We start from the raw sequence: 26110 nt of genomic DNA on the forward strand, positions 1-26110 counted from the left end.
AAAAAGATGTGCGGAAGATGGTCTTCTTGTAATGGATCTTGGTCCACTGTGAATATGGGGAGGCAGTGGACATGCCATCTTTCAATACTATCCACTGTGTAGCTGTGTGCAGCTACTGCCAGCATGACACGTGTGCAGTACTTTTTAATGGTACGTGATCCATTGCATGGAGGGACTGATGGGATGCTCACTTACTGTATTTCTTTCTGTTCTGTACACCAGACACTGGTTTTAAGAAATATTCAAAGACATTTGTTGATGGTTCTATCTTTAGTGTTTCAGTCTGCTCAATACAAAAATCACATGAACACTGAGCCACATACACCTGTTTCCAAACTCTGTGTGTCATGGTCTGCATAGCACGTGAAAATTGATAGCACCATTGTATCTTTCAAGCTTAGTAACTCAGCCATCAGAAGACCCAGCTGTATTTTTAATTCAAATTCTAACTAGATTTGTAATGTAACTGGTAAATATCTGCCCTTTCAGAAACACAATTTCACTTCTGCCAAAATAAGCATTGATACTAATGCAGGTCAAGGAGTTTACTGTTGGTATGAGCAACAGCCTAAGTAACCCATAATTTGAATGTAAAATGAATAATGAGTAGCTGCCTTTGTATGATTTAGACTCAAAACAAAACAGAAGGCAGTAAGGAAATCCAGGAAAAAGGTTCCTGAAAAGACAAAAGAAAAGAACGTTACAGCTGAGTTGCTTTTCTTGCTTTAGCTGTGACACTGAGGTGAGGGAGCAACTGTGGGGGTGAGTGAAGTCTCAGATAAATGATTAGAAAACCTGTAAAACCTGATGAGAACAAAGAAGCCCTAAATCTCTTCCTGAATACTTTTGAGCTTAAAGAGCTGAGTTGAAATGAAGTATTCTACCTCCAGTTTCCCATATCTCCTGGGATAGCTGCACAAAGACTGGTAAGACTCTGTTAACAGAGTGTGTAGAGTCAAATTTGCCAGTCTGGAACAGGGATCAGTATCTAGAAAACAAACTTGAGCTCTGGCTTTTTCGTGGACCTTGTATGTGTTTTGGGACAAATAATTTGATTTCTTGTGACATGCTGATTGTTAGTAATCTGTTAGAGGAAGCAAAATTTATGCTTTCCAAAGAGAATTAGGAGCATTAGAGGCCTGCAACTTCCTTGACTCAGGAAAGGACAAGGATCTGTGTTTATTATACAAATGCACTATTCATTCTCTGTTTGCCCTTTTTTACCTTTGCTTGTTTCTAAGGCTGAATTTCAGTTCATACTGTTGATTTTTCAGTGAAGTACATTTTCATTATGTTTCAATTCAGATGAAAACATCAAAATGCCATAGGAATCTTTATTCTTAGCCACAAAGAAGAAATGCATATACTTGTACAGCTTGTCCTTGTGAAATATCTGCCGCACTATTGCAGGCAAGTAGTTTAAGTACCTGAGTGCTTTGTCCTGCAAAGGGACTGCCATTGAATAATAATTAGTCTTTGTAAGATAAATAAATCCAACTCTCATTCCCTGAATGCCAAATAGGGTCTTATGGCTTCAGGAACCTGGAATGCAGCTCAGGGTACAATATGCCACCCTAACATTCACAGTGCGTGGATGTCAGCAGTCCTGAATCGCTTGTATTCCTCTGTTTCTAACATAGGCACAAAATTATTTCATGTTGTTTCTGTGTGGCATTGTTACTTTATTAACAAATGCTCTGTCCCTTCACTACCACAAAAAAAAACCCCAAACCAACAACTACTTCTGCTTCTGAAAACTGATGTTACAAAACAAGGGAGAAAAGAGTTGATAACAAAATGAAACTTATCAAAGAATCTGCATTAAAAAAGATGTTCCCAATCTGATCAATAAATAACAGCCTCTCTGTGTTCATCTTTACTCCAAACTTTTTACTTAAATAACTTTAATTGACTTAAGTCAAAGCTAAAATATGTGTGAAATACAGCTTACAAGTGTGCAGTTTTTACTTATCCTCACAGTCACTTGACAACATTTTCAGCTGATGCCATTGGATGCATCTAGTCCAGCTATGGATTTGGGGTCTAGAGTTGTACCTCCTGGGGAAGCATCAGTGGGTCTATTTGGGTAAGGCAGGACATAGATTAAGTAAGGATGGCAGAGCCGGCACCTTAAAGAGCCCTCCATTTGTATGTGGATTTCTTGAATCTACTGTTGCATTTCATAATAATGGTTTTTCAATTATATTTTCTGCAACACCATTACAGGTATATCTTACTTTAGTCTCTGATGGTGAAACAAGAAAGGAATTTCACTCTGTTGTGGTCAGTTGTGCCTGCTTTACCTCTTGCAACAGCTATATTGAAATCACAAAGACTCGTACTAGTGAAGTGAACGTGAGTTGTCCTGTAAAGCTTGGTTACAATACTTAAGTATTAAATAATAGTGCTTAACACTTATGCAACTTAATGCCTTATAATCTTCAAAGCACTTTACAAATCTTAACTAGCTAATCCCCACAGCAGCTCAACGTGGTAGGTTATGATGGGCACACATTAAAAATCTCCCATGACATGAGCTTGCCCGCATACGAAGCCTATGCAAAAAACTATCTGCACAGTTATGTCCCCTAAGTCATGAGTGTTTAATTTTACTGTAACTTGCTTTACTTTCAATAAATTTATTCTGCTTTCTGCTCCCATTCAAGGCAAATCCATTACACCTGGCAGCATGGCTCAGCACACAGTATTATCACAGTTTGGTTGATTAAAACTCCTGGAAGCAAATAAGCAGCAAAAATTCTGAGTTTTATTGAAAAAAACAAGTTTCTAGTGCCACTGGTTACAAAGACCAGTGTATGTGTATGGGGAAGGGTCAGTCTCTAAAGACTGAAGCATTCAGGAGAGCAACTGCCATTTTTAGGCACTTGTTTTGAAACTGAAAGTTCTGTGATGCTGAGGTTGACTGGCAAAAAGAATACACTTATACTGAATTTCACTGGGGAACTTAAGCCTTCTGAGATCCTACTTTGTTTAGGAAACAGTATGTTTTTCTAGCTCAAATTTTCTTTGAATTTTCATGTTCCAGAAAAAAAAGAAAAATAAAATTGAATGGGTATCGCTTTAGCCTCTTTCAGGTCTAAAATTTGCCATGAAGTGAAAGTACTGCTTTTAGTCCACTATAATAATGCTAACTTACTGATAATGCCACAACCACCACTGGTTCCAGTTCTTGTTAGTTCTGCTGGAAAACTTTTTAAAACAAAATTACAGGTTGAGGTAACATTACAATTCTATGTGAAGACCAAATTCACCAACTAAAGATGTAGGTTATTAGCTCATGAGTACCTCTCAAGTGTCTCCGTAGACAATAAGCCACTGAAAAGCGTTTATTCTTTGTAATACCTAGCATAGAGAGGAAACAATGGCTCTGACTGGTGAGGCCTTCTTCCAAGAGAAGTAGAGGTTTTGCTGCAAATTTACAAAACAATCACCAATTTTCCAGAATGTCTGCTGAGACAGCAGCATTATTTATAGATACCATATGAGCCTTCCCCTCCAAGGCATCAGGCAACTTAATACCTTCCTTTTGCTTTCATCTACAGCTCTCTCGCTGAAAAGCTTGTAATTTGAGAGCTGATCCTTTGTAAGAAGCAAGCTCTATGATATCATGAAGACTGACCTCAATTCGTTGTTTCCCTTCTGTTTCAACCTGGAAACTTTTGTTTCCTTGTTTTTCACTCTCTTTCTTCCTGTCTTTGTTTTCCTTCTCTTCATTTCTTCTTACCTTTGACGAAAAATCACAAATAACCTTTGAAGGAGTAATTAGCAATCTCTGCATCCCTATGGTAAATGTCTTTGCCTGATTCCCTGCTAAGGTCATTATCTAAGGGTAAGAGTCTCAGACAGACCAGGGAAAGAGAAATTTCCACATGAGAGATGATGAGGAATGAACAGGAAAGAGTCTAGAAAGTAGAGGAATAAATGGATAGGGACATGGGAGGAGATGTAATTAGCCAATCTCATATGGTTGCCACTACATAATTTCAAATGTTTCAAATGGAGCCTGGTGTTCTGCAGACAAGCTCATCATTAAGTACAGGGTTGCAATAGACATGCACAAGATGCCTGAATTGAGGTTTCATGAGTAGCCTTCTGGATTTCTCAAACTTTTGTCACTCAATTTAGTGATTTAAATCCTTTTTAATATAGCAAAACCCCCAGTATTTTTTATAAGATCTTTTAATTGTTTAGAGAGGAGGATTTGTTAAAGACTGCAGTTTATTATGTACTTCGAAGAAAAACATATTCTATTTTCATTCTGGCCAAATGTGTATACCATGCTGAGACCTCAATACCTGTGGGTTATTTCCTAATGTGCATTAAGCTATATGGCTAACATCTGTTTCAAATGCATCAGAAGCAGCAAGTCTGCCAGAGAATCCATAGGATCGGTAGATAATGATTTTAAAGAGCATCCAGAAAAGATTAGGTTGTAAAGGGAAAGGCTGTGTGAATTGACCACAGGGGAGCCTACATCAGCATCCTTTTCTCAGAAGGTTAAATTTGAGGCAGTTGTTTGAAACTGAAGAGCTTTTAAAACAAGTCAATAGTTATGTCAGCAAGTAACATGGACCGGGTTGTATTCACACTTGAGGAATTTTTCGTACTTAGGTACAAAGTTACTGCAGGTGCTAAACTATGAACAGTGTAGCCTTTTGCTGGAATCAGCTTGTTACCTGAATGGAGAATGAGGCAAATACAATGGCACCTTGCAAAAAAGGTATCTGAGAGAATCTGGGAATGACAGACACTGATTTGTCTGCACCAGTCAGTTCAGCTGACACGACACTACATTACAGAATTAAATCAGCAAACATATGTGGAAGTATGTATGTCTGTCTTGTACATCAGTCAAATCTCTTTGCAGGAGTGAAGAAGGTTAATTATTATTTAGCCAACAGCCCTGACTGTTAAATACCTTCATGATGAAGACCAAGAGCTTCATTATTACTCCATGACTTTGATAGATTTAATAGGAAATTAGACTCATGTTATCAGTGCTGTTTTTCTCAGCTTGTTCGTATAATTTTTGCATGTCACTGCTGTTGGGTTTATATATATATGCATATATATATGTATTAGTTCAGTTCAGGTGGGATTGTCAAAATAAAAGGGATGCATGTTTCTGAGTCATTTGGCAGTTTTGAAAATACCATCAATACACAGTCACGTTACCACTATTTTGCCATACTGCTGTCTCCAGGTACCTTCAAAGCTGATTTTAGCAAAAGGCTGTGTATAACAGTACATAGTTCAGTACTTTATGTGATGCTGTGCCCAGTTCGCTGCTTGTCATACTGGCTCCTGTTTCATTGCTTCCTTCTCTATCTGTAATCTTTTATATATAATTCATAAGGCCTTGGGACATGGCTATCTCTAGCTTGTGTTTATAGTGCTGTTAGTATTGGGGTCCTGGCATATATTTCACATAGCTGGGTTCTGTGTACCTGTATAATAAATGAATATGTGAAAGTATAGAATCAATCTGCCATTTTTACACTGCTTTAATAGGAATCAATGCTGGGGAGGGGGGAGGGGGCAGCTGGGGGTGGGAGGAGAGAGAATTAATTCACTCTCAGCACTCCCGTGATGGGAAGCCTTGCAGACAGCACCTAGTCACAAAGGTCAGCGTTGAGTTTAACAATTAAATGAGCAAGGGCTAATCCAGCTTGGCCGCTTTTATCACTGGCAGAGACAGCTCCCATCAACCTCTGTTTAGAGAACGTCGGGGACCCTGCTGCTCCCCTTTGACGGAGCATCCCAACACCATCTCCATCAGCACCACCCTCCCTTCTCATCTCTTCGCGGAAGACGCCCAAGGGATTGAGACGAGACCGCAAGGGGAAGAGTTAAACAGGGGGAATCGATCACCCGGCCCTTTATCCCCGCCTCCTCCTCTTGCCTGCGGGGGTCGGGACCCGCAGACCGGGGGGTGGTTCCCGGCGGAGGGGCGCGGGGAGGGCGAACGCCCTCCCCGCGCCCCTCCGCCGGGGGCCACCCCCGAAGCCCGGCGCGGCCAAGCGCCGCCTCCACGGCGGGATGCAGCCGCCGCCGCCGCCCCGCGGGTGCAGGTAAGGACCGGGGCAGGGGGGAACGGCGGTGCCCTGGCTACACGGGGGGATGCGAAGAGGATAACCCACCCATTATCCCTGCGCTGGCCTCAGGGGTGACAGCAACGGGGATGGGGGAGAGAAAATAAAAGGCATAAACCACCACCCCCCCCCTCCCCCCCAACCCACCCCAAAAAAACGGGCTGGCGGCAGCAGTTTGTTTCAAATTGAGATGATCCTCTTAAAAATGCTGCCCGCCGAGCCCGGGAGGCGCTGACCCACCCCGGGAGGGAAAGGTTTCGAGATTTAACTAGTATTTACTCCCCTCTTCCCCTTCTCCCGTTCTAATTGAACGGAGAGACGGCTCGCAGAGCAGGGAGCTAGCAGGGATGCTGGCGATGAATTTGGCGTAGCGGTTGGGGAGGGGAGCTTTTAAGAGGCATGGGGAGAATTTGCAACAGAAATAATAAGTTTCTCTGTGGTCGCCTGATTAATTCAAGATGAAGCACGTGCTGTGCGTTGGCAGACAGTCCTAAGCAATGATCTGGAGCAATCCGAAGCCATAGCAGTTAATAATATATATATATTTCCTTGCCTGTAAGATTCGAAATACCTAAGGTATTGCCTTTGTAAATCTGCACAGAGCCCTCACTGTTGCAGAATGTTCACTGCTTAATCAGTGTTTGTAAAGGGATTTTTATTCCCACTGAGTATTCATGGGAGCAGCCAAGCTCAGGGAGGTCACCTGCTCCTTTCCTTTTGCAAGGAAAGAAGGAGTAGAATTACTTCAGCAGCACTGCTGCGTTGATGTAGTGCACAGGATGACATTCTCTGCTGATGTAGTTGTTCGGGTGAAGCATGCTTCTGGAGTTTGTGATCGTGAGCATGCAACTTGAGAAACAGACAAGGAAAACATGCAGCACTCTGTCCATGAGCAATAGCAAAGGTCCTCTGAGGACTTCTTAATGCCCCATAATGGACCCTGTGGGGATTTGTTTTCATTTTTGTAATTTGTTTTCAGTTTAGTATATCAGTGTATTTATTTCGGTTATATATTCTATTTATAGAGTGTGTTTTGAACCACTGCATTTTTATGTACCAATTGCCTTCTGCCATTGCGTGTCTGTAATGGATTGCATGCTGAGCTGTTTCAGCAGTGCTGATATTTTTTAACTTACGATGATGTGCATTTCGAGTGAATTAGATACAGGTAGGTAACTGTGGCTGTGCATTTTAGTATCATCTCTAGCAAGCAGATCTTCCAAGGCATAAAGCATTTTCAGACATACATATATGGAATGCTAAACTAAACTTGGTGAGAACAAAAAATGCAAGTAACTTAATGATTTTCTGCATTTCTAAGGTAAAACAATGATAAATCCACACCTGAAGTTATAAAGCAAATTCGGAGTTTGAAATCAGCCCTGCATCAAGGGATAGGGAAACACTCAGATTTGCAGGTATTCTGCCATCCATTCTGGATGCGTGAATCAGAATATGGGATGGTACAAACAGCATAGGGCTGTATCCTCAAAAAAGTTATGTGCAAATTCCTGCCTTTAGTTATTATTAATAGGCTACCCGAGGTCAGTAAGATGATTTGCAGTGCTTTGATGTCCGTGTCTTTGCAGTACCAGGATATACATGGGCAAGTGTATAGGTAATAATAGATACAGCATAATCCTGTGTGGTGGATAATCATGGCTTGAGAGCTGCCCATGTCTTTAATTTGTAAAGATTAAAGAGATTGAAAAAAATACTTTGGACTTTTATATGCTTATGAAGTGATTTAGAAATAACTTAAAAGTTAAAAATGAACTCCTTTTGTTTGAAACAGCAGACACCGGTTCTTCAGAAGTACTGTGTGTACCTTCATTATGGAGATAGAAATATCAACTGAATCACTGGGGAAATAAACCAACTCTAACTTTTGAAAAATAAGATAAATATTTGTATCATAGCCAGGCTTTATGGAATTGACTAAAACTCAGTGTGACACAGAGTCCTGCCAGATTTTTTTTTCCTCAAAAAAGTTTAAGGATAACACAGTTGGACCAGAAGTACTGCATATTCTGGGTTTTGTTTTGCTGTTGAAAAATATTCCATTTTAAGGAGAGCTTTACATTCAGGTCCGCATGTCATAATTTCAGAGAAATTAATTACTTGTGGACCAAAGTTTTTTTTAGGGAGTATTTCTGTTGATGCTCCAGGTACTGATTTTTGGAGGTATCGACTCTTGTTCCCCGTCATAAAATTATTTCCTGGAAAATACTGATTTGGGGAAAAAATAGTATGTAAGAAGGCCATTAAGGTATTAAAATATCTTCCAGATGGAGAGCTTTAGTGGTGTGTATGTGAAATTTCAGCTCCATCATGGAGCTTTTCCTTTCCGTGTTGACTGGGAAAAATTGCTTTGTTTAAAGGCTTTTCTTTGCCTTAAAATGGAGGGCTTAGGAATATCAAGCTATATAAAGAAGTATCACTCGTACTGTAAAGCATTTAAAATGAAACAGTCTTTCAGTGAAACTCTGGTGGTTTGTGGAAATGAAGGATCTCGAAGTAGAGGGACACTAAGCCTTCACACTACTTAGTTTACCGCAGCTGTGACTTGAAGAACCTGCGTCTGTGACAGTGGCCAGACACTCTGTGGAGGGTTACACCTCAACCCTTTAGTACCAACATAATGGTATTTTTCTACATCTAAGTTTAACTCTGAATCCTGATAGGATTATTGTTGTACATTCAGATGCTTCTGTCAGCTGTGTAGGCATCCAATTACTATTAGATAGTACATAAAACTACCTTTGTCTTTGAGTACTAACCTCAGAAACACATAAGACACCTTTTCTTTCTAAAGAAAGCAAATAAAAGTACATGACTTCGTATGACTAACAGTTGCAAAAACAAATAAAAGCTAATAAGTCAGATTTTTCACTTATGTAGGACAATAAAGTTGTAATACTGTCTTTGCAGTCATTCTGTTGGTCATCTACTGAGGTTAACTTAATACCTAATACTGTCTGCCACAAGACCTGTTCTTTGCAAACTCTATTTGACGAGTATACTGAACACTGACTATGCTTGCATATGAATATTTTAAGATAGAAATTATGTGTTCAGTAATAATTAACGTGATAATCAAGAGTAGTTTATAAAAGGTATCAAGAGAATCCACTTTGTAGTTCTGTAATTGCTGTAATTCATTGTGCAATATTTTGTATTTAATCTTGGGATCAAAGGTAACCAATGACAACCTTAATTTGGGATCCTGTTTGGTAATGTGCTGCTTATCTTTCTGTTACTAAGATATTAAGTTTCAGCAGAAGATGTATTTTCAAGTAATTGAATGTCTTACTTAAGTCAGTTTGTAAATTGTTTTAATTGAGAAAGGTTTGTATATAGCACCAAGTACAATCAAAGTACCAGCAGTGATGATCTCCGTGGGCAGGAAAAAAAGGAGGTTTGTACTGCAGAAATTAAAACTAGTCCATCTGGAAATAGAATTCTAAATGCAAACCCAGAGTGCGAGGAAACAGAAGGAATTTAGAAACCTATAATTCCAGAACTGTAGGAATGACATTGAGGAATCCAATACTCCTATGAATATGGTTTGGCATGAAGAATACAGACATGTGGAGAGGATACAGAGAATGACAACAGTACTTGTAAAAGACCACCTAGATTGATTCATCAGGGAGGATGAAAAATGCTAAATATTTAATGCTTGGTTAACTACTGGTAAATAAGGAGAAAAGACAAGATAATTCTGTTTGAGAGGTACAGTGACCGAGGAGGGAAAACAGCTACATTTAAAGCTTATAAGTGGCTTAGCATGGCATGGGGCTTTGAGGTGCTGATGCAGGGCTCTTAGGAAACAAAAAACCTGCTGAAAGTAGTGACAAAATTAGCTTAATATCATAATAATTTAGCTAGAAACAACTCCTGTGTTAAAGAGTAATAAACATTGTGAAGGAGCCTTTCATTTTTGTTTTGCTACAGCAGGTCACTGAAATACTGCTTATAACTTGAAAGACTGAAGTTTTGTACTTCATAGACACACACAGTCACAAGGCTAGATGTCGAGGCATCATCTCCTTCCCCTGAAGCTGCATTAACTGCATCAGCGTATTTCCTAACAGGTGCTTAATGAACTGATTTTTTTTAAGACCCCATTGATGGAGGCTCCATGACCTACCCAGTTCACTGTCATTTCCAGTGCTTTTCTGTCCTTCTTGTTCTTAAAATACCTCACCTGTGTCTTCCTTGCTGTAGTTCAAGCCCACTATTATTTGTCTACCCTTCATTTTGTAAAAGATTACTCCTTCTCACTTTGCAGCAGCTCTCCTTGTAGGATGTTCTGGACAAATGATTTGAAGCAATCATCTTTCCCAGAGGTTTATTTGGTTTCTGATCTATTAGAGATTTACAATGATCTCTGATAATTTTTGTTCTCTTCTGTAATATTCTTGCTTGAAATTGGACATAAACTGATACATCAGCAGTGCTGACTATAGGAGAACAATTTTATATAACTTGCAAGTGTCTGCCCTATTTCTGTGTGCTGGTTTTCATCTTTTTTCTCAACTGTACATTGCAAAATGCACCATAACACCATAGCATGTATGGTGTTAAATCTGTCAACTGTTACAGCACCCAGATCCACTTCCCCAGAATTGCTTGCAGTCATCCCATCCTGCCTCCTTCAGTCTTCATTTTTGCAGTTAGTTATTCATATCTAAATGTAACACTTTGCTGTTGTCTTTTTCAATCTGTTAAAACACTTGAATTCTAATACCATTATTCAGTGCATTTGAACCCTTGTCAGTTTGGTCTGCCTGCAGATGCAGTGCTACATGTTAATCCATCACATAAATAAATCACCGAGGAGTATCCAAAACAGACTCCTGAACAGATTTGCCACAGGTATACTTACAGTGTGATAGTGAATTGTTGGTAGCTACACTCCAAATATTCTCTTCCAGATGCTACCAGCTCCTACTACAATGTCATGTAAACCACCTGTCCCTAATTTGTTTAGTAGAATACCATGAGACCAGGGACTTTACCTGTTTTACCCACAGGTAAAACTACTGTGGTTCTAAGACTGGTTAATATGAGGTTGATGAAATCAACTTCCTAAGTACTGTTTTATAAGGAAATTTCTTTTGAAAACCCTGAATTTATTTAAGGAGACCGGGATATTGTGGGATATAGACCTGACCCTTGTGGCTTATACTGTTTGTTATTGCACCCATAGCTAGATTTGTATGTGTAACCAAGATTTATGTTGCTGTGGCAACAGGGAGACACACAACTGTGCTGAATTTCCTAGATCTTTGAAGTAGTTCTCCTAGTCCAAAATGGGATTGAGAATTCCCATCAGCCAGTGGAGAGTGTAAATAAGACAGGCTCTCATTAAGAGTCTGAAATCTTGCATATCTGACTTTAAAACTGAGTTGAGCAAATTCCTGTAGCTCATCGGAGGGTTAGAGAAAATAGGCAGTTGCAAGAGAAGAGACAAAAAGAAAACTTACGGCTCAAATTAATCAAGAGCAATTGATTTGAAGATAAGTAGGAGCACTGCAGAATTTGATAATTACTATGAAAAATCACAGGGTACTTCAAGAGGGCATTGAGCAAAAAGCTTTGAGCATGTTCCAGGTATTGTGACTGGGCTGGAAATAGAGGGAAGAAGGAACTGAACCTGAGCCAGGTCAAGACTTCACAGTATTGTATATTAAATTAAAATAGCAGTGGTGATGCAGCACATGTGAAGGGAGACAGAAGAAGATGTGAAAATCTTGCATGGGTGGGAGAGGGTAACTTGTAGTAGATAAGGAGGGCTGCAAGGGATTCAGAAGAACTGCAGGAAGGTATGGAAAGCTTTAGGTAGGCTGTCATAGAGGCAGAGTTTTTGGACTGAACATCACCTCCTGCCCTTCAGTGTCAGGACACACTTTGCAGCAGGGAACTGGTGACTGTTTTGTCTGCTTGAGGATAAGGTTTTTAATGCAGTCAGTCACAATCAGAATTCAGGCAATTTCAAAAGGAAACAAAAAGTCTTAACACCCCCCAAAATAATTCTGATTTTTTTTAATGCTGGAAACTGGGTTTATTAATTTTTGGCTGTTGTCATTTCAAGGTCACATGGTTAAATGTAGTTATTATTTCATCAGCGATAGAAAACGTCTGAGCAATATGACTCTCCTTAAAAGCAGTATCCTTGAAAAGTTAATTATCTAAAAGGTTGCAAAATGGTAATGGGAAAGGAAGAAACTAGGTTACCTTGGAGTCAGGGAACTTTTAGTGAGGTACATAGCTATGAAAACATATGATATCCTATGTTTGTATGATTCCTTTTACCTCTGGAAAGCTGTAATATTTTAGTTTATTTTTAATTTTGCTTTAGAACAAAACCAAAATCAAAACCCCAAAAAGCAAATCAAAGAAGGAAAATGATGATGTAGGAAAGTGTCAATGGTTTCAAACAGTTTTGTTCATATACCACAGTTAGGTGTGATGGACTGGTGATCCATTTGCCCGCCAGTTCTGCAGAAACTACACAGTTTTCATCCAGTTTTCTCACTTCATGTATCAGCTGCAACAAGAGCCTGTTGCAGTCTCATGATAGAAACCTAGATGACCAGGAAGCACTGAAATGGAAGAGAATGCAGCTCTTCATTTGATATCCAAACTGCTTGTTTGCAGGAGGCTGACATTTCTTAAGCTGCATACACATTTTGGGGACTTGTCAGAACTTGCTGCAGAGTGACTGAGCAGCTGGGTGCCAATTTGCTGCACGCTTCCGGCTCTGCTCCTAGTCTCTGCAGGAGATCTTTGGCAGGAATATAAGCACACAAAAAAAAGAAGATCTGAGCATGGGGAGAGTGTGTCCATAATAAACATCTTCTGCTCTTCTTCTCTTTGCTTATTGGAGCTCTTATGAGACAGCTTCCAGGTAATGAGGACTGGAGCAGATGCTGAAGCAGTGGGACATCTTGGGTTTTCATTTCCTCCTTTGCAAAACAGACTTTGTGATTATCCTGGAGGCTATAATTCAGAAGTTGGATGAACTGAACGTTTTCTAGAAGTTGTGTGCAACAGAGACACTGTATGGTACTTTCACAGCAAAGAAGTTGTAATGGTTGTATTTGTTTATAAAGAGAAATTGAGGTATTGAGTTTGGCTTGAGAAGTTACCTAGTTCTAAGTGTTTGATGACATTTTGTGTTTTCAGTGATGTTAGACTTGACTGAAACTGGTACAGCTGCAGGTCTGGTCAGATTCCAGAGGTCTCTTGCCTTTTGTAAACATTGAAATGAAAAGATTTGTTACTAGGACATTTCCCTGCTGTGCTGCAAAGTAAAACCTGGTGGTGTTATGGATCTTGACTGGAAAGTCACATTGACAAGTCTAATTTCGTCATGTGACTTAATCAGTCTACAAAATAGAAACAGCTGGAATAAAGTTCTAACAAAAGGTTAAATGAGAGAATTTGTATTTTAGTAAACTACTGTTGTTTAAAGATTATAACCAAATTAATATCTTAACAATGTTTATTAAGTGTTTCTAAAAACAATAACCTTTAATTTAGTGTTGTAATGCATGAGAGTCTCCACCATGTCCTATATAGCAGAAGACTCAGTACCAGTTCCAGTGAATGAGAACGTTAAAGGAGAAGCTTAATGGTCTTGGGATTCAGTAGGAAACTAAGCCAAATTTCAGCCTATGTTGGAACTCAGTAAGACATTTTAGGGAAAGTATAATAAAACATTGTGTCAATGGGAAAATCCTTACCATGTTCTGTGTCAAGTCCAAGTTGGCTTTTGTGTTTATTTAAAATATTCAAGTTAGCATTCACTTCAAACAGCTGCTTCTGTAGTTGGTATAAACTGAAATTCCTGTAGCATTCTCTTTTTCTTTTTTTTTTAAGAACTAAGAAGATTGAACAAAGAGCTTCAGGTGGAAGGATAAAAACACTTGGAAACACTGAGCCACATAGTAACTAAACATGAAATATAAACTAAAGCAAAGAGTTTATCAGTTGACAAAGCAAAAGAAATGATTGTTAGTCTTTGTATTTTGTTCTTAGAGGATTTCTAGGCAGTTGAGCAACTAAATAGAGTATGTTTTGAGGCGGAGAAGAAAGATAGCTGCAGACATGAAACACCCAATTTGTTTTATGTAAGAATCAAATAAGAAAGAAAGAATGGGCTTTTGACTCACGAGAATCATTGTTTGAAATTATTGCAACTAACCCATCCTATTTCTGACAACAGAACTTGAAATGATGTTCTGAGAAAAAGTTATCATTGAATAACTTCTGGCACATGTAATACCATTTCAAGCCTGTGTTTCAGTACTGCCAACTTCCTGTGGTTCAGTCTGTTGTAGTTTTCTACTCTTCAAGATGACACTGAAAATGTGCCTACTAGGAATTTACTATACTGCTACTGAATTTTATATAGCTATATTCAGCTAGTGAAAGATGAGGTAGTGCATCATTAAAAATATTGTGGGTCATGTAAGAAAAAAAGAAAGGACTGTGAAAACATTGAACATAAGTGTTTTGAACAGAAATATTCATAGATACTATAGTCAGACTGTGACAGTTGTGACAATTTAGCCCAACCTCTTACACAGCAGAGTATATAAAACCAGTGAAATGGATCAAGTCTTACATGCTATTCTTGTAAGCACTCGCACACACTTAACTTGAAGTACAGTATTTTTTTTCAGTCACTGGGATTATCTCCCATTTTAGAAATTAAAAAGACTGTGCTTGTGGTACAGGTGTCTGGAGGAGCTCACATGATTTGTTACTATGCACAATATTTTAAATCTTTTCTGATGATAACTTATTTAAACAGTAAAAATGACAGAAAGAAACTTTTTTATTTATGATTCCAAAATGTATATTATTTCAAACTCAAGGAAAGCTAAAGAAGAACTTGTATGTTTAGGTCTGTGCTTCTGACATTTTCAAACGCAGACAAAGGAGTCAGTTTTGTAACTTCATCTTGGTATGTATTGCTTAGTTTCTTGATAGCAGTTTGGAAACAGGCTTTAATCTCTGCTGAGTACTTGGGCAATGAAATATGTTCTGGTTTAATAATGGGAAAGAATATTTTGTGAATAAACAGGCAGTTTGAATTAGTTTAAAATATGCCTTAACACTTTGAATCGGCCTCCATCAGGTTTTAAAGCCTGACCTAGTTGGTTCCTGGGTGAATGGAAATCTTAAGGAAGGCCTAAGATTCTGTGTAAAGGGATTCAGTGTCTGCATCCACTCTGAGTAATATTAAAAGTCAAAGAAGGTGACACTTTTCAAAGGAATCACTAAACTAGAATACTTCACCAAGAAACGGAGTGGGAGCAGGGAAATCATGGTTTTGTTGCTGAAAAACTTCAACCAACTCATCACTTCTAGAGGGTACATAAACCACAAATGATTTGTGCGTGATTTAGGGGCTTTGTTTTCAGGGTCCAGGTTGTATTTCACATGACATACTAATAATAGTTTGCCTACTTACTCACCTTAGCTACAACTGGAAAGTTTGTTCTTAATGTATTATTTTCAATCATTCTGCACTTCTGCTGAATACAGTCTCTGTTTTGCACCACATAAGCTTTTACTACATCAGTGAACTTATTTAGATCTGTGCATATTATTGCATAGGGGCATACAGTTATATAATGCTCCTCAGGCAAGATGATACGTTCTGTTTTTTTCTTGACTTTCATGAAGTAAAATCATAATCCTTTGAGTAAAGCCCATTTTATAAATATGATGGCTGTGATTTTATGATTGTAAACTTACAATGTCCTGAATGATGCATGCTTATCGAATGTAAAGTCTACTCTACAACAGTTTGCTTTTTGTTATGTATAATCTTTCTTTATTATGTTTTCAGGATGGAACATGAGGCTACCCAACTAGAAAAGCAGCACGTGCATAGCGTGTATGAAAATACAGCTGCCTACTTTAATGATCTGCAGAGCAAAGCATGGCCTCGTGTTCGAAACTTCCTGCTGGAGCAGAAGCCTGGCAGTCTTGTTGCTGATATAGGTAAGCCGTTCTTTGAGGTGGTGTGAAAGAGTCTTTATAAGCTTGATCAGTTTGCCATATGTATCCTTCAGAGCAACTGTTTTTTAAACTCATTTAAATTTGGTTTAAAGATTTTTTTTTATTTTTTATAAACCCATAATAAATGCCATATACCACTTGTTCTGTTTCTTTGGCAGTGTATCAGATAGCCAGTAAATAAATTTTCTACCTTATTTTTGTTGAGCTAAGCTTTAATCTATCAGTTTCCCCACAGGATTAGTGGTCTGCCGTTCCCCTGGAGCCCTTTTTAAAGAACAGTGTTAATAGCTCAATTATTTCATATTTTGATTTCTTTAGATCTCTTGGTTTAAGTGCTGCTTCATTTGTTCTGAAACTCTTCCGCTCAAGGCTTTACCTTAAGAGAAATCTTCTGATGTGATTGCTATTGAAAAAACCCTATGATCTGAGAATCTCCCTATGACCCTGAATACAGACAACAAAACCTGACTTTCTTGCTATGGTGGTGTCTTCCCTACATGTTCAATTTATACCTTGATTTTCTGTTGCACCTACCTAAAATTTAGGGGTGTCCAACTCCTGTTGTGTTTGCTTTCTGTTATGACTTCAGTTCTGTACAGCCCATCATTACAAAACAGATGCTCCTTTGCACCATTGGATTTTCCTCTCTGTTTAGACTAATAAAATGCTTTAATACAGCAAAGTGTAATAGATGTACACAATAAATTATTCATGTGCCTTATTCTATAAGAATGTGCCTTATTCTATAATTATTTGAAGATGTTGCAGGCCATAATCAAAAGATAAATATAGCTGTGCTGCTGTTGAGCAGTACCCCCAAAATACTTGATTGCTGTTATTTTGAATGTTTATCTTCTTTTATATGTCTGCACCATTTTCAGTAAAAATATCCTATGGTATACACTCATTCAACAGTCAGCTTAACATGATTATTTCTCAGCCAAAGTTTTTTATCACCACAACAGAAGTCATCTGAAGCTTAGCTGAAGTTCTTTGAGGCTTTATCAGCAGGTATCACAATGGTTGCTGAAAGCTTAAGATCACCCTGTTACATTTTCAGCTCAAATAATTTAAATGTATGGGTAGATGCTTACAGCTGACAATAAGAATATTCCCATCAAGGCACACAAGGTGTCTCTTTTCATGAGGTTTAATAAGATACGCAGGAACTAACTATTGTGTGTATTTTTGGTATGTATTTTGGGAGGAGGGTTGCCTAGTGGCACTACATTTTTCAAAATGAGATCTTCAATTGATAATTGCATTATCTGTTTAATGCCACCTTTTATTAAAATACCATTTTATCTAATTGCCTTATTATTGTCCATTCATCAAAATAAATGACAATAGTATGGCTATTGTTAACAACTTCATGAAGGAATCCACCCTCCTGATGACTCATTTAAAAGGGAGTGTCGATTTTTAGAGTACTGGCAGTGTTGTCACTATTTAGCTTCATTCCAGAGAGAACCCTCTACTTCCAAAACCTCACTGTGATTAAAAAGCACTCCAACAAAAGCCATGTATTAAGCAATTGAGTCTTCTAAATTAATGTACATTTGCCTAAATGTGTTTCTTCTGCGAACACAGTAACCAATAAGATGTTACACTAATTTAAAAACTTATGGTTTCTAGTGTGGAGAGGCTCATGTTCTATTGCATATATTCCTTGAACTGCATTAACAATAAAAATCTATTCCATTTTTCTCAAGTGTCACTTCAAAGGGTAGTGCTTGCTTTATACTTCAGAAATATGATCTTTTTTCACCACTGAAGTATTGTGCTGTTCTCCAGCAGTTCCTGTGCTGTCTCTGTAGATAATGGTGCACATTAACATCAGCGAGAGCAGCAGCGCTGCAAGAAGCAGCGATGTTTCTAAAGATAACTCCAGGCCTTTAAACTGAATTACCAGTACTGAGATGCTTCTCTTTGCCAAGCTGCTACCCCGTTGCTTGGCTGTCAACCTTCAGAAATTATTCTTCACTGCTGACCCATAACTGCAGTGAATGTTTCCTAATCTAATTTTGAAACCTGCCTGTTATGCGTGCGATATTAAAGAACACTGAAAGATTCCAATTTAGTACAGCTCTGTCCTTGGGAAGACATACTTTTGGGTGGAAGACATTCTGGAACAGTTAATTACATTTACATGCATTATAATATATTGGCACAAAGACAGAAAGAGGACATGCCTGCAACATGGCAGGAATGTTTATGATTCACAGTTATTTTCAAGTCTGTATCTGAAGTTAAATTTCTCCTCTCTGACTTGTGCCAGTGAAAGCTGTGATTTAGGACTTCTGAGGAGAAATGAGATGCACTAGAGATGTGCTGTGTGGGGTTTAGCAAAGGCTGTGGATGGACTTAGATCTACCTAAATGGACAAAACATGCTCACTTCAGGAAATTCCCTGAATAGAAAGTAGTTGGAAGCTGGAAGGGTATTGATGAAAAGGGTTGTAATGCTTATTACCCTGCTCTTACTGGGTGCCCATTTATGCTCATTGTTGGAAACAAGATACCTGGTGATACAAAGGCTCAGTATGATCCTATGATTCTATGAAGCAAGCATGGTTGTTTTTTCTCTAAGATATGCCATAATGGCTGCAAAGGACCACTCCTTCCTCCTCCCACCTACACTTATTCCCCAAAGAAATACACGTAACCTGGTAATACACAGGGCTGTGTAATGAGTATTTTTATTGGTGATGTTCGTACTGTTATGCTCCTTATTGTGTGAACATACAATTTCCTGGAAACCTTAGAATTATATAGGGATGCTGGGGATGGACTCTTCATTAGGGACTGTAGTGATAGGACAAGGGGTAATGGGTTAAAACTTAAACAGGGGAAGTTTAGATTGAATATAAGGAGGAAATTCTTTCCTGTTAGGGTGGTGAGGCAGTGGAATAAGTTGCCCAAGGAGGCTGTGAATGCTCCATCCCTGGCAGTGTTCAAGGCCAGGTTGGACGAGGCCTTGGGTGATATGGTTTAGAGCGAGGTGTCCCTGCCCATGGCAGGGGGGTTGGAACTTGATGATCTTAAGGTCCTTTCCAACCCTAACTATTGTATGATTCTATTCTATGATTCTATGAATTAGGAAGGCCCTCCCATTATTTTCACTGCTTTGGGAGGCATAGTGAATGTTTGGAACATATGACTTCTGATCTATCATTCTTTTCTTTAGGCTGTGGAACTGGAAAGTATCTCAGTGTCAACAATCAGGTGTATAATCTTGGCTGTGATTACTGTGGACCATTGGTAGAAATTGCAAGGAAGAAAGATGAAGAAGTTCTGGTGTGTGACAACCTTAACCTTCCCTTCAGGGACCAGTGCTTCAATGCAGTCATTTCCATTGGTGGTAAGAAAACACACACGCATGCTGGCCCACAGCAAATGAGATTTTTTGGGGGATCCTTTTCTTTCCATGTGTCTTCAGTTAAATTTGTTTGGAAACAATTCCCTTTGAAACACAGCAGATATTACTGAAATGAATGTAGTAAACATGAAAAACAAAATAATTAGTTCCATTGCACAGAGGTGCTGTTGACAAGGGAAGTATGTTCATCATTTATTTGTTTATATGTGGTCTTGTTCACCCTGGTGAGAAAAGATTTCCTTCCAGCATGCATTTTAAACAAGTAAAACTTTACATGACTGTGGCCAAAGTTTAAACAGATTAGGTGGTCAAGAGAAACTCTTGGTTCCTCCTTAGGATCTGTTTTGACCAGCAAATGCATTGAAATGAAAATTTGCTTTCTCTATAGCAGAACTTGAAGCGCAAGTTAACTATTATACTATGAATTCAAATTTCTCTTAGAGTAGTATTGAAATAAGACTTAGAGCCATACAAGTGCCTGTTGTCTAAAATGAGCATCTTAACTCTTCTGACCTCTTTTTTTGTAAATACTACTCATAATTTGAGAAGTATAAACTGGAAAAGGGTTTATGAGGAATAGAGTACCCAGTTGCAGTCTACTTTTTTGGCTCTACACTTGCTTGAACTTCTTTCAGGCTGTTTCACTGTATCAGCAAAAATATAAAGCGGGGTAGTCATTGGTAGCAATAAACAAACTACTTGTAATATGGTAGAAGTGTATTTTCAAATGTATTGTCACATATGGAAGGAGAAAGCAAGGGTGACTAATGTGCAAGCAGTATCTACGTTAATTTGCTTTCATGTTGGCTAGTCAACCGGTAAACCCTATCAACATTTCAGGTCTTCGAGCATAATTTCAGTGCTACCAGATCATCTGTCTTTGAAGTATAGTGTACCTACCTAGTGTTTATACCAGCTATAGGCCTGACAAAATTAGAAATTCACATGGTATATCTGTTCCTTAACAATAGTGGATTTTAATTCCTCTCGAATAGAGACATGGCATGCTTGTGTCCATCTAATTCTAAATGAGTGGTTTTCATTCCATTCCAGAGAATAGCAAGTATTAATGTACATAGTCAAATACACTTCTTGGCTTTACTGGTATAATCCTGTATAAAAAGTTTTAATTTCTGCAGGACCACCAGATTATATAATTTTATCCATGAAAAATATTTAACCCATTAAATTAATTGCTTAGAGCTTGTACAGATATTGTTAGTTGATTGGCACTTACTTTCTGGTGAACTAAGCTACATGCTTTTGCTGTCTCTGTCAGTTTTGGTATTGTTTTCCAGGAGCTTCTATGGTGGTATATGGCATAGCTCCAGTATGAGAGAATATATCAGTTCTTTTCTCCCTATCTTGTTCAAGAAAAGGCTAACAAGAGTCATGAGTAACTGGAAAAGAACACTGACCATATAGACTGGGGAACTTTTCTCAGAGTTTGCTATCTTGTATTCTCAGCTGCTTGTGAGGGCCTAGTTAATATCAGCTGCCAAGAATGCTTTTTTTGGCTTGTAGTGAAAAATGTATTTTTTTCCCCTTTGTAATTTAATCATTGTTTTGAATAAAGGCAGGGCTAGTTGGACACACTTTCATAACTACAGTGCTGAAATAACACTATTTCTACAAGTAGAATTGGCTACTATTAAGCAGCACGTATAAAGATAATCTAATTTTTCTGATGGTATGGAGATGTCTTCAGCAAAGAACATATATTATTATTGTATCCTTTATATGGGTAGACTGAATGTTTTGCATGTGGAAGTGGCTGGCTCCAAGTCCACTTGAAACAAATTATGTAATCAGTCCTCTTTATGCTATTGATTGAATCAGATCTAGTACCAATCACATATAGAATGATATGAGCAACGTGACTTATCTGAGTACAAGTTAATATTTCTGAGAGAAAATAGATGTCTTAGCTATTCTCTGGCTGTTGAAATAGGTTCCTTTAGGTAAATAGCAAGATAGAAACCGTAGAAATATTGAAATGTAGGTTCATTTCACATTGCAGTGAAATTGGAAAATAGGGAAATTATCCTGGAAATAAAATTAAAAAATAATGATCAGTAGTTTTATTCTGAATTTAATAATTATTTATAATAACATAATGTAACAAAAAATTATCATTCTCAGACTGAGATACCTCTCCTTTTTTTTTTTTTTCCCAAAGCAGTCTGTAAAGGCAGTAACTTTTATATAAAATCAAAGCAGTGGAAAATGTTTCTGTTTCATTTTTCTCACTAGCTCTTTAAGAAAGTGCACTGATACAAACATACAGAGTATCTTTTTAATGATACTACATTTTGCTGTATTTGTTACATGGTGAAAAGGTTTTCTGTTTTCAGTATGATAAGTCTGAAATGTGTCCCAAAAACTAAAGTTGAACTTAATATTACCTAACTCACCTAAAGGCCAGGCATTTAAGTGAAAGCAAGCCATGTGACAAACTTTTATGGGCAATGCAGAGAAACCAAAGCCTCCATCTTACATGCCTGACGTTTCTTGAATCCCTATTTTGACATTAGATAAATTTCCTTCTTCAGGATTTTCCTGTTTTTATCCATTGTACATAAATGTAAAAAAGAGCCTTCTGAGGTAAACTTGCACTGTGGCACCAATGAATTCAGCACTGTTGACTTGCAGTGAGTGATTTTTGGGATATGGCAACTAAAATGACTGAACACACGGAACAGGTTGAAGACAAAAATGCTATGTCCTTACTAATATTCAGTACATAATGCCTTTCCTTTTTCACAGTGATCCATCATTTCTCAACTAAACAAAGAAGAATCAAAGCAATAAAGGAAATGGCAAGGGTATTGATACCCGGAGGCCAGATGATGATCTATGTTTGGGCTATGGAACAAAAGAATCGTCGCTTTGAGAAACAAGACGTACTTGTTCCATGGAACAAGGCCTTGTGCTCACGGCATTTTTCAGAATCAAATCAATCTGGAGATAAGGGTGAGTTTGTGCATGCTGTAAAGAGCCAAGATATACATCCTGCACAGCTAGTCATCTCTGACTGCAGCTACCAAACCAATCTCCAGCCAGAAACTGACTCAAAACATTCCCACAATATGGACCATTGCTTGTCCAGAGCCTGCTGCATGAAAATTTCTGAAGAAGAAAACAGATTTTACAGTGCTCTGGGAAAATCTTTCCGCTCCTGGTTTTTCTCTACATCCCTTGATGAATCAGCCCTGAGAAAGCAAGCTGACAAAATGAAGCCTCCAAAGAATGAAGGAGATTGGGCAAACAGTACTATACCCATTCAGCATTCACGACATTGCAGTTTGGATTTAGGTCACCATGGGGCACTGTTAAAAGAACAAAGTTTAGATGATGATGATGTGTTTGTGGAAAGCCTGTCTCTCAAAAAACCACAGTGGTCACCAGCCACAGATGCACTGAGGGACTTAAGTTTAAATGGAGGACACCAAAGTGTTGCTCAGAGCAAAAGTGAAGAAGCTTCATGTATAAATGGCCCAGTAGAAGACAGGGACTACAGCTGTGGTTGTAATAAAGATGGTGCTGGTACGTCTAATGCGAGCAAGTCTTTTAAAAGAACTTCAACAACTGACTCCACTGACTCTGCTTTAGATACAGCAGTCTCTGTTGGGGACCAAACTGATGCCATGTTGGATACAAAAGCCTTCATGCGTTACTATCATGTTTTTCGGGAAGGGGAGTTGTGCTCTCTGGTAGAAGAGAGTGTGCCTGAGCTTCAGATACTTTCTTCCTGCTATGACCATGGAAACTGGTGCATTATTGCAGAGAAAAGAGGAACATAGCTGTAAAGAGAATAAAGCAGAATCCAGTGACTGAAGCTTTTAAGCTTCTCTTTGTGTTTCTGTGATCATGCAGTGTGACATGGGTTTTGAATCTCATGTAGTTGCCGTGTGCCATTCATTTCTAAGTGATCTCTCTACCTGTTTAACTATCTAATGCAAGGTGTGTATATACAAATGTAAGTGGTAAACAATATTTACGTTTTGTTAAACTTTTATGAGGTTAAAACTGGAGAGTTTTATATTGCTTTTCGCAAATAATTGTGTTTTTAAATATACTTTTCTATTGAGAAATAAAACCTTTTTATAAGACAAGGATCAGGGCATCTTTTATGAGAAGTATCCTCTCAGTAGAAGGTTTAGGCTTTGTTCCTCAGACACTGAAAATGTGTCATGTTACTTCCTGTTCTTGAAGTCCTGTAAATAGAGACACAGGTACATTTGAAAACATACTTGACTGTATACTGCTGGAGTGCATGCTGCAGAACTGGGAGCAAGCACGGTCCTAGTGCTACTTAGCTTGGAGTAGAGTTGTTAATGGGAAAAAAACAAGCTCTGCATGTTCTGTCATCTTGAGATTTGTATATGGGAGCAAATGACAGAACAGATTTTGAACAGTATTTTTGACTTTTGTTTTAAAAAGACTTTAATTTATCAGGTGCAAGTTAGGGTTTATGTGTTAGCTCTCCCAAATACTTTGTCTTAATTTCATTTGCTGTAGTTTTTTCATTGGTTATGTGTATATATAGAAGTCAAGAGGGATTTGTGAGAATATTGGTATTATGTAAAGGTTACAAAACATCAGATATTTGGGATATATATATATCTTTTTGATAAGCCTGTGAGGCTATGATAAAATTAATAAAAATCCAGTGCATATCTGGTCAGCTGTTATATTTGCTTTCCTCTTTCACTGACATAAGAATGTATATTACATACTGTGTTAAATAATGTAGATAGGAAGAGGGTACAAGTTTGTATACAAAATAGAAATTCCTGTTTTCTGCAGTTTAAATGAATCTTTTGAGACCTAGATGATAATAGACTGCTTAAAAAACTTTCTCATCCCCTGTCAAGAAAACCATAAATCTTACTGAAAATGGTGCCTCATCGTCATCCAGTTGTACAGGATTATAGCAGTTGCCCTCACAAAGTTCTTTACACTCACGTAATCTCACCCCTTTCAGTGGAGGCTTGGGATGTGAAGTTACATGTGCTGTTGATAAAGTGCACCTGGCTTCTGAAGATCAGTAGTGAAGCTTTAATTTATACCAACAGAAGCAGGGCTAGAACAGGCTAACTGCCTTGTTAGCATGGAGTTACCTCATTTTGAGGCTTTATTTACAGTCAGTGGGTCTAGTATAGGGCACGTCTCCGGTTGATGTGATGTCACAAACTTTAATGGAGCTGCATAGATTCACCTCAGAGATCAAACCTTTTGCTACAGCACTTTTAGAGAGCCACATAATGTCTGCTCTATTATTGAGCAAATAACTGAAAAAAAAGGCAACAGGAGTGGAATTCCAAACTTTTCCAGTCTATGCTGTGTAAGTATATGGATTTGAGGTTGTTCAGTAGAAAGCCCTGATGATATTTTTAGATGTAGTTGCCCAGGAGTAATTGCCACAAGGTAATGTATTACACATTTATTTACTGGAGTGGTGCCTGTAGAACAATCATTTTTGTCTTCCTCATAGTTTGGGATCCTGGTACTTTGTCCTTCCTGGGTCTGTACCACTTGCGCTTTCCACTGCCTTTTTGCAAATAGACATGTGGTTGAAGAGCCATGCATCTGAGACTTATGAAATATTCAGCTCTAAATATAAAATTCAGTGCAGCCTGGAGCTGTGGTTCACAGACTCTGTGTCTAAGCCATACTTCAGAAGACTGGCAATATACTCTGCCTAGCTGTGTCCACCTGCTCATGACTGAGGGGGCTGCTTCTGCTGCATCCTAAAGCTCTGGTTTTAGAAGCATAGTGTAAAAATACCGATGCTGGCATATTGGAGCTCTGTACCTCATCTGCAACATGCTTGTGTTGGACAGGCGATGCCTGCCTCAATGGTTGGAAATTCCTGGAGAAGCTTGAGGATTTCAGAAGAAAACTCAGTTGTTTAGATATGCAAGAAAGTTTATGAAACTTAGATATGCCAGTGGAATTGGCATATTGGCTAATGGGCCATACACTGTATTGGCCGATTGGCTATACAGCTGCTGGAATTTGGGCTGTACTTAGGAAGGGTGTAGGTTGATTACCATCCTATATCCGATACTGAAAGTTCACCCCTAAACTCCAGTATGCAGACACTGTATTGCACATCTCTTAAAATATTTATAAAATATTACTTATCTAAAGTGAGTGACAGCTGGGTTCCATTAAGTGGGAGAAGGAACCGTTCTATGAATCTGTCATTTTGTCACCTGTACTTTTGCAGTCTGTTTGTGAAGTATGCAGTGTGTAGTCAAGGATACTAATGAAACTTGGGATAAACTAAGAAAGGAAAGGTGTCCATGCTCTTTAAAACAGAGGCTGAGCCTGTCTTTCAGGCTTCAGTGAAAACTTCCTACTCTGTCATCTGTATGAGTAAGAGGTGTCACCTCAAAGCCACTTTGGTACTTTAAACAGCTTTTTTGCTTGTAGACTTTCAGTGCATTTTTTGGTTTGAGGTTCTTGGATTCTTGACCAGGGATGCTTTTCCTGATTATTTATTTCTGCATTGGCTTTTCCCTTGCTTTGGGCTGATGCTAATAAGTCATGTTACATAGAAGTTTGGA

At 38.4% G+C, this 26110-nt stretch overlaps 1 protein-coding gene across 3 annotated transcripts in view; it reads left to right on the forward strand.

The window, feature by feature from the left end:
• TRMT9B (tRNA methyltransferase 9B (putative)) overlaps positions 1–24222 on the forward strand; it is a 109945-nt gene extending 85723 nt beyond the window's left edge. Inside the window, exons 1-4 of one of the 3 annotated variants that reach the window (XM_061370770.1) lie at positions 5970–6092; positions 15985–16139; positions 19344–19517; positions 22302–24222. In XM_061370770.1, the coding sequence (XP_061226754.1) occupies positions 6061–6092; positions 15985–16139; positions 19344–19517; positions 22302–23338 (1398 nt within the window). In that variant the 5' untranslated portion in view covers positions 5970–6060 and the 3' untranslated portion in view covers positions 23339–24222. Of the gene's footprint in view, positions 1–5969; positions 6093–7509; positions 7532–15984; positions 16140–19343; positions 19518–22301 lie in introns of those variants that run through there. The other 2 variants (XM_061370785.1, XM_061370777.1) reach the window with 2 other exon arrangements.
• The last annotated feature ends 1888 nt before the right edge of the window (positions 24223–26110 follow it).

Source organism: Neopsephotus bourkii, unplaced genomic scaffold, assembly GCF_033783945.1.
Source record: "Neopsephotus bourkii isolate Nb327-2 ecotype Australia unplaced genomic scaffold, CSIRO-AGI_Nbou_v1 NB_168, whole genome shotgun sequence".
Classification (NCBI taxonomy): domain Eukaryota; kingdom Metazoa; phylum Chordata; class Aves; order Psittaciformes; family Psittacidae; genus Neopsephotus; species Neopsephotus bourkii.